Source organism: Tyto alba, unplaced genomic scaffold (genome assembly GCF_018691265.1).
Source record: "Tyto alba isolate M040663 unplaced genomic scaffold, T.alba_DEE_v4.0 Super-Scaffold_8, whole genome shotgun sequence".
NCBI classification, from domain to species: domain Eukaryota; kingdom Metazoa; phylum Chordata; class Aves; order Strigiformes; family Tytonidae; genus Tyto; species Tyto alba.
Genome location: NW_024881329.1, coordinates 22,226,839 through 22,243,949, shown reverse-complemented (window position 1 = coordinate 22,243,949; position 17,111 = coordinate 22,226,839). Strand labels below are relative to the sequence as shown.

At 55.5% G+C, this 17,111-nt stretch overlaps 2 protein-coding genes across 5 annotated transcripts; one reads left to right on the top strand and one right to left on the bottom strand.

Annotated features, from left to right (window-relative positions):
• Positions 1–17: 17 nt before the first annotated feature.
• Positions 18–6,779, top strand: SH2D2A (SH2 domain containing 2A). Of its 4 annotated transcripts, none has more exons than XM_042785041.1 (9): positions 18–551; positions 1,821–1,972; positions 2,158–2,333; positions 2,474–2,563; positions 2,652–2,817; positions 3,094–3,276; positions 3,391–3,690; positions 3,798–3,888; positions 4,196–4,333. In XM_042785041.1, the coding sequence occupies exons 1-9, from the start codon at positions 518–520 to the stop codon at positions 4,231–4,233; spliced, it is 1,230 nt and encodes a 409-aa protein (XP_042640975.1). In that variant the 5' UTR covers positions 18–517; the 3' UTR covers positions 4,234–4,333. The 4 variants fall into 4 exon arrangements, with proteins under 4 accessions (XP_042640975.1, XP_042640974.1, XP_042640973.1 ...); XM_042785040.1 differs by adding an exon at positions 5,139–6,779 and having other exon boundaries at positions 20–551; positions 3,391–3,888; positions 4,196–4,338; XM_042785039.1 differs by adding an exon at positions 4,782–6,779 and having other exon boundaries at positions 20–551; positions 3,391–3,888; positions 4,196–4,338.
• Positions 6,780–6,855: 76 nt separating this feature from the next.
• PRCC (proline rich mitotic checkpoint control factor) lies at positions 6,856–14,325 on the bottom strand. The gene is made up of 7 exons (XM_032987795.2): positions 13,532–14,325; positions 10,904–10,951; positions 9,894–10,469; positions 9,209–9,304; positions 8,181–8,324; positions 7,755–7,820; positions 6,856–7,355 (listed from the first exon to the last, which is right to left on the bottom strand). The coding sequence occupies exons 1-7, from the start codon at positions 14,075–14,077 to the stop codon at positions 7,269–7,271; spliced, it is 1,563 nt and encodes a 520-aa protein (XP_032843686.2). The 5' UTR covers positions 14,078–14,325; the 3' UTR covers positions 6,856–7,268.
• Between the last annotated feature and the right edge of the window lie 2,786 nt (positions 14,326–17,111).

Here is a 17,111-nt window from a genome sequence, read left to right as displayed (position 1 = left end):
CAGGAGGGAGAGTTGCGGCTCAGCCGCTGCGTTTCCCAGCTGGGCTCAGCCCCTCTTTGCCATGCCGGTGCTCCCTGCCGTCTCCCAGGATGTGCTCGGGTCTGGCACGGGGAAAGGACCCTGCGCCAGGAACCGAAATCCCAGTTTGTGGCATCAACCTGGGCCAAGCGAGCCCCGCGCCCTGCCAGCGCGAGACCCCGGGGTGCGGATGGGAGGAACAAAGAGCCCTTTGCAGAGCGGGACGGTGCCGGCGGGGGGGTGGCCGGAGCCCCCCACCCCCACTTCCTCGCCGCAGCCCAGCCTGTGCCGAGGGTCCCGGTGCCACCCCGGTGCCACCCCTGCCACCTTCCTGTGACGTCTCCCCATCACGCAAAGGCGCTTTTGCAGCTTCGGTTGCTGCTTCCTGCCCTTCGCAGGCGGCGGAGGCGCGAGCGCAGGCAAAGCAGCAACGCTGCTCGTCCTGCCAGCCCGGCCGTCTGTCCGTCCTGCCAGCCCAGCCATCCCATCAGCTCCGGCCATGGACTCCTGGGTCCCGGTGTGGCCGGGCGGAGGTAGGTGCCGGGGCTTGGGGGATCTGGGCTGGGGTCCGTCCTGGGTTTTATTGGTGCCAGGACGGGAGGAAAAAGGCCGAGGAGCAAACCCCGAGCAAGGGGGTTTGGGTCGGGCAAGCGCCGGGCAATGAGGGGATGCTCCCCCCGTTCCAAAGGCACAATGGAGAAGGGGCAGAGGACAAGGGGGTGAGGAGAGAGGGAGCGGGGGCCCCTGCCCACCCCAGCCCGGTCTTACCCCTTTCGAAGGAGGAAATCCGGCCCCGAAAGGTCTCAGGGAGCAAAAATGGCCCCGTTTTAAATCCGATTCGACCCATTCTCACCCCAGGAGCACAGGGTTTAAGAAGCACATCCCACCCCGGGAAGCAAAGCCCCCTCGAGCCACCGCTCCAAGGCCAAGGTGCTGGGGTGGGGGAGCAGAGACGAGCCCCCCACCTCCGCCCAGGACCTCTGCCCACCCTGCGAGCCGGGGAGAGGGACGTTGTCCCCAGCTGCCTAGCCGTTGCCCAGGCAGGACCTGACCCAAATTTGCCTCCTCAGCACTCCCCGCCTTGGTTTGCTGCGGTTTGGGTTGTTTTGTTTCACTTTATCAACAATCTCCCTGCCTTCCCCACGCACGGGGACCGGCTGGGCACTGCAGCTGGTTAAAGGTGGAGATGAGGTGCTGTCCATCCGTGCCCCCAGTCTCCCCGTCCCCCCCACGTGGATCCCCCCACTCTCAGACAAGCCTCAACCAGCTCCTCTGACTCGGCTTTCCCTCCCGGATCAAACCAGCCCCGGCCTTTTCCACCCCCTCAAGCATCTGCTGGGGATTAATGTTGTTTTGCTGAGTGTTGGCGGCTCAGGGCCAAGTTCAGGGTCCCTCGGTGGCTGCATGCAGAGCCCCACACCCGCCTCGCTCCGCTTCCCGGGGCTGACCCCACACCCCAGGGACTTTCGTGGGGGCGGGGGGGTTCACGTGCTTTCCCCTCTCCTCCTCCTCACCCAGCTCAGCAGTCCCTGGGTCATTGTCCCTTCTTGCAGTGCGGGTCCAGGGTGGTCTCTCTGGGGAGAAGCAGGGTGATGAGCCCTAGGATGGGGGGCACACGGCAAAGGTGCCCCTTGCCCAGGCTGTGGGCAAGAGCAGCACTTGATGGGGGGGTCATGGAACCCCCCACACACACACACACCCATCCCGGTGCCCCATGGGCAGCAATGGGGCACAGGGCCAGCTCAGGGCCCCCAGGGAGGCTTCGCTGCCCTGAGCCCGTTTCTCCCCACTCCCTGGGCCAGGGGAACCCACGGATGATGACAGTCCCCTCTTCAGCACCTTCAAACCCATCGGCAAGGACAACGCAGCCAGCAGCAAGCCGGGACCCAACACGACCCCGGTCCAGCCTCAGGGAGCAGAGCAGCTCCCAGGACACCACAACACTCACAGCAGGGTAGGACATGGGGCTGTGAAGGGTCTGTCCCCCCCCAGCTCCCCGTCCCAGCACCCCCCCCCCAAGCTCACACACCCACAGGGACCGTGTCCTCCCGGGCTGCACCACGAGCTCTGTGCGGGGAGCAGAGCATCCTCAGGGCACCTCCTCACCCGAGCCCCCGGCTGCTCTCCCCTTCCCTCCAGGTCCTGCCAGGCTCCTGGCCAGCCCCACAGGGTTGGTCCTCGCGGGACGGGGACCCACGGCCGGAGCTGGTGGCCCTGCGTGCCCGGACAAGGCTGTGGTTTGAACAGACACAAGCCAGGAGGCTGGGAGCCAAGGGCGAGCTCCCAGCCTGGTTCCACGGCTTCATCAGCCGGAGGTGAGCGGGGAAGGGAAGCCAAGGCTGGGAAACGGGGTGGCCCCTTCAGCATCCCCACCCTTGGGCTCCCAAAGAGGGAGCTGCACCCCTGGATGCCACGAAGGGGGTGAAAGCGAGGGGCTCTGGGCCTCTTCCCACAGGGAGACGGAGGAACTGCTGCAGGATCAGCCGCCGGGCTGCTTCCTGGTCCGCTTCAGCGAAAGCACCATCGGCTTCGTCCTGTCCTACAGGTGAGGGACCCCTGGCCCTGTCCAAGGGACCGGATACACTCAGTCCCCTTCCCACCCGCCCTGCCAACCCCGTTCCCTCTCTCCCCAGGGGCAGGGATCGCTGCCGGCACTTCATCCTGGACCAGCTGCCCGACGGGCGGTACGTGATCCTGGGGGAGCGGAGTGCCCACGCCGAGCTGGCCGACCTGCTGCGGCACTACGCCGTCACCCCCATCACGCCGTACCACGAGTTCCTGACGGTGCCGTGGGGACAGGTGAGGACCCGGCCCCTCGTTAGTCCCGGCAGCCAAAAAAAGCAGAGTCATTCCTGCTGTACGCAATGGGGCGAGGGGAGGTGGATTTCTCTCAAGCTGGGGAAATCAAAGCCAAGCCCAAGCATCATGAAAGTCGGGTTGGAACCGGAGCCGCCCTGGCCTAGGTGCGGGGAGCAAGGAGCCAAACTGCGGGCAGCACACCCGAGGTGGGACCAGCACCCGCGTGGGTCTGCCCCTGACCACGTACCCACCCCGGCACCTCTCTCCTGTCGGCAGGATGACGAGCCCCAAGGAGGGATGCAAACCCCAGCCCGCAGCGATGCCGCACCTTCCCCACGGAGCAAAGCGCCAGCAAACCCCTCGGAGTACAGCACCATCTTCAAGGGGACCCCAAGAACCAGGCAGGCAGCCCCCCCGCTGCCCGCGGAGCCCAGCGCTGAGGGAGGCTCACCCAGGGAGGTACAGGCAGGGCAGAGGGGATGGGATGGGGGGCCATTTCCCCAAGAACAGAAGCCAAAGCCCTCAAGAGGTGGGGACGCAGCCCCACTCCCACCTGTCCCATCTCTTCCCCAGGCTCCCCGTGTCCCCCCACCGCTCCCAGTCAAGACCAGCTCCCTGACCGTGGCTCAGGGGCCGCCCAGCCCCGCCGCTCCGGAAGGTCCCTGCGCTCAGGAGCACAAAGAAGCCGTCCCCCTCGAGCCTCCCGACGCCAAGTACCAGCAGCTCATGTGCTTCCACACCTACGCCGAACCCCACGAGGGCCGAGCCCCCAACCCCCCCACTCACAACGAGCTGGAAGAGCCCATCCCTTTCTACGCCATGGGCCGGGGCTCGAGCCCCAGCGCCGGCCCCGAGGAGAACATCTACTCCGAGGTGGCGCTGGCCCGGCAGGATCAGCCCGTTCCCTTTCCTCGGGGAGCCCGAGGCGCTTTCTCCACGCTGCTCCCCAAATCCCGCCCTCACCGCCGGCTTTTCCGCAGCTTGTCCAGCCAGGCCTCCAAGAGGCGGCAGCTCCCGGCACCTCCCAGCGCAGACAGGAAGGGGAGAGGAGCCCCCAGCCCGGCCGTGGAGGTGCGTTCCTCATTCCGGGCCGCCTTGTAGAGCCTTTCGTTGTGCTTGACCTCTCGTAGAGGCTGCCGGGTCAGGGTTTGCCCCGCACCAGGCTCGTGGGGTGGGGGAACGGGGGGTCCCCTGCCCAGCACTCCACGCTGGAGAGGCGAACCCCGACTCGCAGGCGAAGCGGGAGCGAAGTTGAGGGCCGGGAGGGCGAAGGGCCAAACTTTCAACCACGTCCTGGCTCTCAAGTCAAAACCTCTGCGTGCTGAGGCAGGAGCTCAGGGCTGGTTCCCATCTCCACCCCCCCCCCTCCCCTCCCCAGATTCCCCAGGGCACGACGAACCCCGCGCTGGAGCTTGACGACCCCGTTTACAGCCGGAGGGCGAGCGCTGCAAAGCGAGCCGCGGGCGGTGGGCAGGATGGCCCCAGGAACGTTTATGAGCAGCTCTAAACCCTCCCGCGCAGGTAGGTCTGAGACCAGACCCAGCTCCCAGGCAGAAGGAAGCTCTCAGGCTCCTGCCCCGCCAAAAGAAGCCCTCGAACCTGGGAGGGGAGGTCCAGGACTGCAGCTGGCCCCTCCGCAGACAAGCAGTGCCCTGGCCATACTGGTGCTGCCAGTTGGCTCCGTGCCGGGATTCCCACACCCTTCCCAAGCCCCTGCGAGACAGTTAAGAGGGGGAACGGGTTTAATTTATCTCTGAACGCTTTCAGAAAGAGATTGCTATTAATAGAATGAGGGCGGAAGCAGCTATTACCGTCCAAACAGAGATGGGTTTTGGGCAGGGCTGGTGCATCCAGAGTCAGATATTAAACTGGCCGCAAGCCCGAGCACCACCGCAGCCGGGCAGGGCCACTCTGAGTATCACCAGCCTGGCGCTGACATCTCCGAGCCCTGCCTGTTTCCTCAGCCACAAACCGTGGGAGAATACCAACGCCAAGGACCAAATTCAGCCGCTGGGGCTGAAATGACAGAGCCAACGGCATCCTCGCAGCAGACGTGCTGTGCCCAGCCTTAAAGGAGGCTAAAGCTCCACGCTGAGATGTGACAGAACTTTGAGACAGGGAGGGGAAAGGGCTGTGGGGTTGGAGTTGTTTTCTTTTACCTCTCAGGGAAAAAAAAACAAAAAACACACACACAAAAAAAAAAACACAACACAAAACAACTCTACTTTCGCTTTTCACAAGCCTACATTTTGTTGTTCTTAAACGGCCAAAAGCAAAGCAGAAGTCAGCCACCATTCCCTTCCTCGTAACTCCCCCTCTAGTGCTAAAAATGAGCCATTACACTCCGAAATGGAAAAAGAAAAGGCCAACTCGCGAGCTTCAGCCTCTCGGCTCGCTCCAGGACTCCACGATCCCACCCAGAAGAATTTGGGAGCCCGGAGCCTCCCGCCCCGCCGTGCTGCGAGTGCCACCGCCCTCGGCGTTTGAAGCGGATGAATCCCCGGGGTGGGGGGCACAGCTCAGTGCCGGGGGGGGGGGGGGGGTCGCACCCCAAATGAGCTTGCACGGAGCAAAACTCCCTCGGACAAGCATTTCGTCACCACCGGCTGCGCAAGGAGGTCAACTCTGTGAACAAACCCAAACAGCCACAGCACCCCCACACACACACACCCCACCCCCCCCCCAAAACCACCGGCGGGTGCAAAGGTGCTTCGGCCTTACCAGAGAGGGGAGAAGGAAAATCAACGCCTCCAGCAAGGAGCTGAGCACCTCGCGACTGGAAACAGGTGTGGTTCGGTTCATTTAAAAGTTTATTCCTTTATCAAATCTCTTTTCAGAGGATTTCGCTGTACATATAAGATATGAATAAATTACCCAACAGTAACTTTATTCCGGTCATTCAAATACTCAAAATGGGCTCTGCAAAGTACTAAAACATCCAGGGAACTAAACTAGAAATCAGATTATTTTAAAATATTCTAAGAAAAGACTTCATTCATGGGGGCTTTGTTTGCTTGTTTTTAACAGGTAACATGGGAGAAAAACAACCTCTCGGGGAGTTTTTCTAAATGGAGTAACAAATATTAGCCTTTTTAGCTGCGGTTACAACAAATACAACCCTTAGTGGTGGGAATGTAAGTTAAACAGCCAGACCAGCTCTCTGTCCCCTTCGGCATCTCACGCTTTGGTGAACAACAAACTAAAGTGAGGCCACAGAGATTTGGCTAAAGATACGTGGATCTGGCCAGCAAGGCTGCACATGATTTGCAGTCGTATCGCCTAGACCTAATACCTTAAATAAAAGATTCCATTTTAAAAAGTTAAGGCCGGACACGGTCTCCTCTTCCCAGCCAGGAGGATAAAGTTAACACTTAATTGAAATAAAATTGATATAAACAAGATGGAAAGAAAAAAAAAAAAAAAAAATGTACACTTGGCAGCTTTCATCTGTGTCTGCTCAGAGGAAATACTGCTGCTTCACTCGCCGAGCTCACTGCCAGCTGCACTGCACCGTGCGAGGCTGGGAAAACTCGGTTCAGCAAGTCTGGAGAGCAGGCTGGTACAGCACTGCAGGCCTCGGGTCAGGGGGAGGAGGAGGAGGGAAAAGGGGGGGAAAAAAGGAAGAGAAACGTACATACACACAGCGATCACGTTTATCCAAAAGCCCTCAGCAGCGGCTCACTCATGCTGGGCAAGAGATCCTCACTGCTTTTTGTGCGTTCCACACGCGGGGCGTTTTCACCTCTATTGCAAGCTCTGACCTGTAAAGGAGTTTCCCCTCAGCATGGTTTGAGACATACAGGCGGGTGGAGCTGAGAATAAAAACACTAACTTAGCCACACTTAAAAAGAAAAAAAAAAAAAAAGAAAAAAGATATCGAAATCATTTGCATGAGAGGAGCACTGGATTTACTCGGACTTGAGTAAGCAGCCATGAAAACATGTCAAACAAAAGGACCGAAAGAAAAAAAAACAGCCAGGCTTGCTCCTGAAACTCAGTCTTTTAGAAAGAAAAATTACACTCTCAACGCACCGCGAGTCCAAGAAAGGAGCAAAGTGGGAACTGGAAGTTTATTGAGAGTCAGCCTAAGGTTCCAGTGGCGAGGCTATGTCGAAGGAGAAGTAGCCCCTGTACCTACAGGACAAAAGCTCCGAGCCTTGCACCGGGCACGTTCCCTGCGCTGCCTTGGGACCGTCATCAGTCGTACGAAACAGGCTTGATTGGAACCTTCCGCATTATCGCTTAGGAGGAGGGAGGGGGAAAGATTACAGGTGGAGTTTCAGGACCGGCTTGCATTAAACCTTTCTCCTGCCAGGCAGGGGAGTGCAGCATCCTCCCACCCGCCGAGCAGACCACGTTCTACACGGGGCCTGGTTGATCTCCAGAAGGCCAGGAGACGTCTGACACGGTGAGTCACCTGGGACAACGGCCAAAAAAGTGGGACAGAGGTGTTAGAATCCGTATTTGGCTTGAGTCTGACGTCGGCTGAGCTTGTTTTCAGACCACGTGTTTTTCAGTTCCAGTTCTCTTTCCTTTGCCTGCAGAAATGGAGAGGATTAACATCAGCATCGCCGCTCACTGACTCAGCAGTATCTCACCCTCCTCTGCCCCTGCTGACAGGGATTACAGAGCACTTCAGCGAGAAGCCTCGTTATAGGAGTTAGCACAATTATCTTGACAAGAGGCCTGAATTAAATTGGGGTGCACAGGCATTTCATTCGTGCCGAAACGCAGCTTCTCTTGTGGGATGGTCTCAGCAGCCGCTCAGTAACCACACAGCAGCGGCGCGGAACCGAGACGGGAAGCAGAGAGTCTCGCAAAGACACAGAACCACACACACACTGGAGCTGGGCGGGAGGGGAAGGGTGAAGCAAAGCAAAAAGCAAGCTAGAAGCTCAGTGCCGTGACAGTTTCCACACCGCAGGGAAGCCACTCACCTGATGGATCAGGTATGTGATCTGGTGTTTTCTCCTTTGCTGTCCTGTGGGCTGATCTCCTTTTTTCTAGAAAGCAAAACCAGGTGAACTGTTAAGCCTGGAGAGATGCTGACCCAGACAGCAAAATGACAGAATGCACAAAGCCATTTCAAGAAGCATTTGTTTCCTATTAAACAGCTCTGGGCAGATGCCTTAGGCTGAAGCAGTTCCTGGCTGGTCTTTACCACCAGCACGCTAGGACTGTGTCTTGAGAAGCTCTACTGGTCTCTCATGTGGAATTATTTATACAACACACAACACAAGGGTCTCTGTCACCCCCACCCTGGTGACTGCGTAGCATCTAATACAGCTCCAGCTGTGGCTGAAATGGGAACTGAAGAGCAGCCTCCAAAATCCCAGCCAGCACTCCTCCCTTCCCGCCCGTACCTTGCTGAACGATTTCATGGTCTTCTCCTCTGTTAAGGATTTGGTCAGCCACTGCTGGGCTCCACTCAGCTGATCGTCACCTTTGATATCCACAAAGTTGATCTCTTCCCTCCCTCGGTTCCGCTTGCCTTGCAAACGCTTGAACTGGAAGAAAAACAGAACAACCAGAGTTACACACACACACGTCACACACCAGCGCTTAAGTAAATGTAGATGGGGTCTGAGCCTTAGCTCCCCAATCATGGGACACACCACATCAATAAACATTTTTCCAATCAGGATTTTTTGTCTTTAGGAGAGTTCTGCTTTGCTATAGATCATATCTTAAACTACTTAGCATGGAGGTTATAAGCTCATTTTTCTATGCATTTAAATAGCATTTACTCTTGCCTTCAGTCTTCCTCAGGAGAAAACCCTCGGACCCCTGACTCTCATTTTAAGTGCTCAGGAGGCACCTGCTAACACATCCACCCTCCCATAACACAAATCCACCTCTAAAGTAAAGAGGTCCCTCGAAGGAAGCGAGCACCAGATGGGCCACTGTCTTCTGCAGCACTGAGCAGCGCAGCTAACAAGTCTGGCAGTTTCTAGATTAGATCAACAATGGGAAAGAATTTTTCAAAACAGGGTTTTGAGCATTTGAAATAAGTGGAGAATTCACCACTGTGCTAGAGGACGTACTGTGCAGGTATGGGAATGGTAGCTCATCTGCACCTCAGCAAGCAACGTCTTTGCTCCTACACACCTTGTCTGCCCTAGATGCCCCTCACGAGAACGAGACTGGGCTCAGTGGAAATAACAAACATCACCTGCTTGTAAAGCCAGCAAACCCCTCTGGAGCAGTAGCCCAACAGACACCGCCCACGTCCACACCACAGCACCAGACCCCACGGAACCACCACCCAGTCCCACTCCGCACGGAGCCCAGGTTGTGCTGGTGGGGCAGGACTGTGGCTGTCAAATGGGTCCTATGTTCTAGCAGAGCTTAAACGCAAATTCCGCAGTGGGAAAACCAGTAAAGTGCCAACCGCTTCGTCGTCTATGAAGGAGGAGTCAGTGCTCATCTCCTGTGGTGGTGCCTGGGCTGGTTCCATCTCCTGGTAGTACCCGCCGCTGTAGTAATCCTGTCAGCAAAAGGAAAACCCGTTTTTGTCACGAGAGCAAAGCAAAATTGATCCTGGAGCAACCACACACACGGGCCCCGAGACGGAGCACTGATTCGCGTTCCTCGCCCCGTGAGCTGCTGCTTTTTCACCTAGAGGGATTTCACTCAGCCTCTGGGGAGTACAGCGCGTCCCAGCGCTGGCTGAAGTAGTCACTAATCACATCTCCTTACGCTGGCACTACTGAAAAGTACAGGGCATTTTTTCAGAGGTACTCAACAGCAAATTGAATTACTAGAAACAACCTGGCTTCAGACACCAGCTCTAGCAGGCCCTGATTCTGCACCTTGACAACAACAGGGGCAGCTGCACAGGGGCATTTTAAAATAAGTGCAGCTATTAAACATTTATCCAAAGAGCACCTACAGTCATGCCAGGGGAATTCTGTTCTGCCAAGCGCTGTGGAGCTCTGCTTTTTGTGCTGGCTAACTCAAACGGGGTAGACTCCCCCAAGCCCCAGCCTGCTCCAGTACCTGACTCAGAGCCCCTCATCCCAGACGGGTTTTCAGAGCAGCACTATCAAGTTTCATCTCCGGGTCGGTGAACCCACCTGATAATATGCACCGGCCTCGCCGTAGGCAGGGAACTGGCTGTACGGCTGGCTGCCGTAGTCTTCTCCGGGTTTGGGGGCCCAGCTGTGCTGAGCACCACTGGAGCCCGCGCCCGTCTTGAACTCCAGAGGGGCGTTAGCAGCAGCGTCCTGGAATTGGGGCTCTGTCTCTGTCCCGGGCGGTGGGTCCTCCGACACCACCGTGCCAGAGTACATGTAGGTCTCAGCACCCACGACGCTGGGCTCGCTCCTGTCAGACAAGGAGAAGTAGTTCTCTGGCTCGACCTCTTCATCGCTGTCGTCCTCTTCCTGCGTGATCTGCTTGGTTACCTGGAGGGCAGCGCTCTTCGCCGCAGCTTTGATGGCAGACGGAGAAGGAGTTGTGGGCACCGCTGGCTTGGACAGAGGTTTTGTTTTGGAGGAAGAGGTCGGGGCCTTAGCGGGCTTTGAGTCAGAGGCGTTGTCTCCCGCTTTCCTCGAGAAAGCGTAGGGCAAAAGTAACCGATTGGTCTCTTTCACTGTCAAATTTTTGGGCTGAGGAAGCAAAGCGGACAAGCCAGAGCCCTCGCCGCGTCCCTGGTGAGTTTTCATGAAGGGCAAACGGTTCACAGAAAGAAGAGAAATGAGTGAGACTATTTAGTTTTCCTGACTCCCTGCCAATTATCTCCCTCCGATTCTCACAACATTAATGGGTTTCCCATTGCTCAGCACAATCGTTTGCTCCTTTGAACACGCTGCAGGGCTTTTTCGCACAAAAGGCCAGTGGGACTTTTAAGGGAAATGTGGTACTTGGAAATATCCACCTACTTCCCACATTAATGCCTATTTTCCTGAGATTTAAATTTATGAAATTGCCCCCAAAAAGGGGACCTGACACCCCAGGGGATTTCAGGAATTTTACACATGCTAATCAGAGTGGCTGATTTACACTAGTGGAAGCCCAAGATCTGTAACAGTCAAAATGCTTCTTTCCTATGAAACTTGTTTAATTGAATATCCAAAGTATTTACCTGAAGAGTATTTTTCTTCTTTGCTGGTTCATCTTCCTCTGAATCTGACTGAGAAAGAAAAACAGAGCTTAGCACAACTTGAGATATTAAAACAAAAGAAAAAAACCCACCCACTATGCAATTTATTAATTTTCAGTTTGAACCAGCCAAAGGATCACAGTAACACAGATCTGGATTTATAATCTGCCAAAAGCCAAGCTGAAAAGCAACAGTGGGACGCGGTCAAGCTCTTTTTCACAGTCTTGCTGATGCATCTATGTCAGGGCAAAGAGAGATAAAAGCCTGCCCTGGTTACTACTACGAGAGATAAACAAACTGTCCACAGTACTATTTAGAGATAGCTGGGGCTGCCACAGTCCAGGCAGAGGCAGAAAAACAAGCTGCATTCTGCTGTAAAACCTGAAGCTTTGCAAACAAGTCAGCATCGCCGTTTAAAAACCTCATAAGAGCGATCCATCCACAGCCAAACAATAATCTCTCACTTGAGCTCATTTATGCAACTTCTGGAACAAAAACCAGGATTCGCTAACCCAAAATTCCAAATTCTCAAGGCAGCTTTTTAACGCTGCTCTAAAGCAGAGTGAGTGGGCAGAAAAACTCAGATTCTACATATTTGGCTCCGGCCAGAAATTAGCATTTAGAAAGCCAACAGCTCAGGCTTTTTTTTTTTTTTTTAATAAATCACAGGAAAATAAACCTAAAACAAGGCACAGAACACAAGCTGCACAACATAATGTCAGCGCTCTCTTTCAAAGTAACAGCCAGCATTACATTGATAGAAGGGAAGCACAAAATCACACAAAGCAAGGGTGTAAAAATTCACTGTGGGGATTAACAGGGAATTGTCAACAATAATGTTGCAGTTGCTAAATATCCATTTAGAACTTGAGCAGAAAGTCTGGTCTTCTCTGGCATCAGAAAAGGCCCTTAAACATCTTTATCGTTTTATAGCTTTGCAGAGCACTTTAAAGAGATTACAGGAAACAAGGTCTTCTGCCAGTTTACTATCTAAATTATAAAACAGGACAAAGACAAAGAACATGCATAAATAAAGGCAAGTCAAGAGTTGCCATAAAACCCGCGTGTTACATTTGGGAGAGAGAGGAGATAAAACAGACTGCCCAGGAACTTCTCCACAGGTGCAAACAAAAGGGACAGGAGGTATTTTAAGGAGAAAGAGGGAATGAACAAGGATATCAGTCACGGGCCAAGGGACTTCCAGGCATCTTGAACAGGAACTATTCGGACCAGCCCTGCTTTTGAGGTACTTTTTCTCCCTTCATCGTTCAGTTGCTCGCTTGACACTGTTGACCTGCAGTATTTCTATTCAAAGCCAATACACTGGAACATGGAAAGGGAGATAAAAGGCAGGAACAAATCTCCTTTCATTTGAGCTTATTTCAGTAACCGTACAACCAGCAAGGACGTGAAGACCCCGAACGCTTGCTGTATCACGAAGTGCCTGTTGCAAAGCGTTGCAAGAAAGTGAGTAAGCAAAAAGCAGGTATGAGAGAATGGGATGTCCCTCGTCCGTTCGCCTAAAAGGGGAACCCGTGCAACCCAGCCGTTTGGGAGCTGTGGCACGAGGAGCTCTGGCTCTGGAATTTACCAAACTGGGCGAGCAGCAGAGTGTGGTTCAGGGGCAGGCGGGAAGCCTGCGTCCTCTCACCCGCTCTCCCCGTGCCCCCGCAGACTGCTCTTCCAGCAAAGTGAGATGCACTGACTTCGTTTCAGCTCCCCTAGGTCTAAGATGCTGCCAGACCGCTATTAATTGATGCTGTTTATAAATCCATACAGTCAAACCTCTTCCTCGAGCTACCTGTCCCTGTGGAAATCACCCTAAGCTCCGCAGTTCAGCTGTCCCTACAGCCACATCTCACCAGAGCCAGCGACCAAGGCCAGACACGGCTGCAGCCACATAACCATCACCTCTATGCTACGACAGTGCTGTCCCAGAGTGACTGAGCAGAGAGGGGAGAAGGAAAGCTCATCAATAGAGACACCTAGAAAAAAAAAAAAAAAAAAGAGGGGTAGGGACCTGCTTTTCCCTGCTCTTGCCACGGGGCTGCCTGGATTCAGTGCTTGGGAGCCCCGTAAGGCACAGGGCACTGCCAACACGAAAAAGAACAAGCTAAGAGGGAAATTATTACCCACAGGTCTAGAGAACGTCTGAAGCCTTTAGATAAATAAGCAATAAATTGACAGGAAAAGCTATCAATTGTACAGCAAACAAAAGAAGAGACTTTGGAGGTATCCCCATACAAGGCCACGCAGCTCTGCATCACCAACTTGTTAACTTCAGTAATAAACAAGGGTGAAGATAATCTGGGTTTTGCCGTATTATGATTATAAATAAGGTTTCTATGTCAGTTTAATTCTGCAAAGCACTTTAGGATTAGGGCTGGCAGCTGGGACAAGCCTCGCCATAGATGCCGCAACAATAGGGTTTGGTACCTTGCTGTATTATGATGGGAGAGAGCAAGGAAAGAGATGCTGTGCTTTATGGGCAAACAAATCCACGGGGGGATTGTGCCAGGGAGAGAATTTCACACACGAAGGTGCTCCTTCTCAGGGCTTGAGGGTGGGCCCCCCCCCCCGGCAGAGTTGATGGCTTGTTTTCATACTCACATCTCCCTTGTGCAACTCGGGCACCGTGATCCGCACCGGCTCTGTCCTCTTCTTTGGCTTGGGGAGGCTCAAATCCACCCCAGCCCCGGGAGGAGCAGCGGAGGCCGAGACAGGAGGGGGCAGGTTGAGGGTAGAGGCAGCAGTCGTGGTGGCTGCGTTCCTCGGGGGGGGCAGGAGGAGCCCCCCCAGCCTGGGCTGCTCCCCGCTCCCGTTGCCGCTGGCCGCCGGCTCGGGCAGGCTGCCGGCCGAGGCCTGGCCCGGGCTCATGCCCGGCGGGGGGGTGCTGAAGCCCCTCATGCCGGGCGGGGGGCCCATAAGGAAAGGAGGGGGTGGCGGCAGCAGGGGGAAGCCGCTGCCCAGCGGCTGGTGAGGCGGGGGCAGGGGCGGCATCACGGGGTCTTTGGGGGGAGGCAAGGTGGCGAAGAGCCCGCGGGCCGGGGGCTGCTGGGCTGCGGCAGGAGACGGGGCGGCGGCTTCCTCCTCCTCGCCCGCGGCCTCCTCCGCATCGCTCTCCTCTTCGCTGCTAGCATAGGCCACCAGGGACATGGCCCTCCGAGGAGGGCAGCCCTTCGCGGGCAGGGGCCGCTACGCGAGGCCGAGGATCCGCCCTCCCAGCTAGGCCGCGCCGCCGCCGCGCCTTCAGCGACCGTAGCGGGGAGGAAGGGGAGGGCCGGGGCGAGGCTAAGCCGCCATGGCGGCCCCACCCCCGCGCAGCGGCGGGGCCGCGTGCTCGGGGCGGCGGCGAGGCGGCCCAACACCCGGCTCCGCGCCCGGCGCGCCGCGCTCCCAGATAATGGCTGCCGGCAGCGCCTCCCCCCCCAAGCTCTCCCTTTTCCGCGCCGTCGGACTACAACTCCCAGCGTGCCCCGCGCGCCTCCCGCTGCCCGCCTCCCAGCGCGCCCCGCCGCGGGGCACCACGGGAGGTGTAGTCTGCGGCGCCGCCTGGCGGGACCACCGCTCCCGGCGTGCCCCAGGAGCCGGGGCGGGGCGACATGGCGGGTGGTATGCAAGGGGCAGGGCTGGGCCTAGCGAGGCCTAGCCAAGCGCTGAGGTAAAGCGCGGTCTATATCTTCGCTAAAAGCCGCTGAGGTGGGGGGAACTGGCTCGGTGCGATCCCTGGGGTGCGTGGGAGGGTGTCGGGCAGGACCGACCCCGCTCCCCAGGGCTTGCGGGTCCTCCCCTCCGGCCCAAGGTTACTCGCCCTGCTCGGCTGCCGGGACTGCAGCTCCCGGCCTTCCCCGCCGCCCGCCCCCGGGCCGTTTCCCCGCCCTCAGGCCGCCTAATTCATCGCCAAACCGAACGGCGGAGCGGGGGAACTACAGCTCCCGGCGGGTCCCCGGGCTGCTGTGTCACTGCGGGGGGACAGAGCGACGGCGGGGGTGGGCAGCTAGTGCCCCTCCGCCTGCTTAATTTTAAGGCAAAAGCTTGGCCTAGGCAGTGTTGTCGGTCTCTGTGGAAGTCTTTGCTGGAGTTTTGTCACAGCTGGGGCTCCCTCGCAGCCGGTTTATTCCTTCAGCGCTTCACTCGACTTTAGGTTTGACTCTGACCTCCTTCTGCTCTGTTCTGGCCTTAATAAGAGGAGAGCTGGGTGCTCAGTTTGGGTCCCCAAGGCAAAGCCCACATGGAAGTCATTTGCCAAGCTGCAGCGAAGTACTAGCATAAATAATTAAAGCAAAATCAAGCTCGATGAGGAGCGTATCCTGTGATGCAAGCTCCATCATTTCGAATGGTGTGATACCCAACTAACAGGCCCAGCCCCACCCATCCTATCCTGTTCTGAAGGACTGAAAAATACTAAAAATACTGTATTAAGAATAGGCCTTGAAGCCTCTGGGAGCGAGAGGGAAAGGTGAGTGTGGTTTTTCAGTAGCTGTGATGCTTACAGGTACGTTTTTTTCCCCTGCTCTTCACACATTTTAGACCTGTAAGAGCGAAGCTGAGCAATACTGGCACAAGGATGCTGAGGAGGAGGTGGCTGTTCCTGCGGCCACGGGGCCAGGTGGGCTCACAGAAGGTCCTGTCTCTGTCAGTTTTTCTTTCTGGCAGTGCAGAAACCCCTTTCCTGGGGTTCCCTGTCCACCAGAAAGAGCGAGCCTTTGGCTGTGTCTTGCACGTGTCTGCGGTGACTTGTAGAGTGAAGTCTTTGTTGAGGGGGCCTGAACCTCAAAGGGCATCATGGAGGTGTTTAAGCCCCTTTCTTTTATAGGTCTGCCCACCCGCTCTCCAAATCGACTGGAAACCAAATTGGAGAACAGACATGGTGTGACAGAGATGGGGATTTTTTTTAGATCAGGTCGCCAGCAAAGCACCCCTTGGGCTGAAATCCTGGGGATGTGGTGGGATCTCCTCAGCATTTTTTTTTTTTTTTTCATTCCTTCCCCAAAAAGCACAGAGCAAGCAGGTTACGCTGCCCAGAACTTCAGTGTGAGGCAGGCCTCATCCTCTGCAGAGAAAAATCAACAATAACTCTGTCAGAGATAGAAGGGACTAAGTTTAAACAAGGTCCTGCTCTTGCTGCGTGGAAGAGGGAGAAATCTTTGTTTCTCTCACCCTTTGTTCACCTTTTCTGTTTAAGCTAGAGATTCCTCAGGCCTGGCTCTCACCCCTGTGCAACAGAGTCCTGTTTTCAGCTGTGACCCCTCTGGTTATTTATTTGTGTTACTTTGCGGCTCATTAGGAGAAATTAAGCCAAGGAAAGCACAGGCAGGATGGAAGGAAAAGAGTCCAGCCCAGGAATCCCAGCTGCCAGGTCAGGGTTCTAGTCTTGCAAACAGCTTAATCTGTGCTTAATTTAATCACAGGTGTTTGGTTGGGCCAGGCCTACACCCTGTTGTGGTTTTAGTCTGAAGCCCAGATGCCTTTAGTAGATTTACTCATCTGGTGACTTAGTCACCCCCACGTCAAGCCTGGCCAGGCGGCCCGAGCCTCCTCTCCAGGCACGCAAACATTTTCCTACGTGCTTCATTTCGTGCGCTGTGAGTAATCCCAGTACCTCTGGCCCGGGCCCTGCAGAATGGGGTATTTCTGAAGAAAAATGCTTTGCCTGTTCTGCTTTAGGTGAAGGGGGGAGTGCACCCAAGGCAGCGCGCTGCTGGGGCACAAAATGCTCCCGATTGTTTATTTTCTTTTTATTTTTTAAAGGCTGCTCTCCCTCTCCTACAATGTACTCAGCTGCAGCTGGGATGGGGATTTTTGGGGATGTAGCTACACTGGGTTTATACCAAACCACTCCATCTCCCTCTGAAGTCACGCCAGGGTGGCAGTGTCACGCTGTGTCCCTATTCCTTCTTATCCCAAATTATTCACCAAAACTGGATTCATCCACATTTTTTCACCAAAACTGGATCCATCCACGTTTATTCATCTACAATTATTCACCAAAACTGGATTCATCCACAATTATTCACCAAAACTGGAGGCATCCCCAGCCCGCCCAAGCCACCTGCAGCTGGATAAATTATTATTATTATTATTATTATTAATTGGGGTTTTGGTGGGTTTTTTTTTGGGGGGGGGGTGTTGGGTTTTTTCGGGGGGTGTTTTGTTTTTTTTTTTTTTTTTTTTTTTTTTTTTGTTTGTT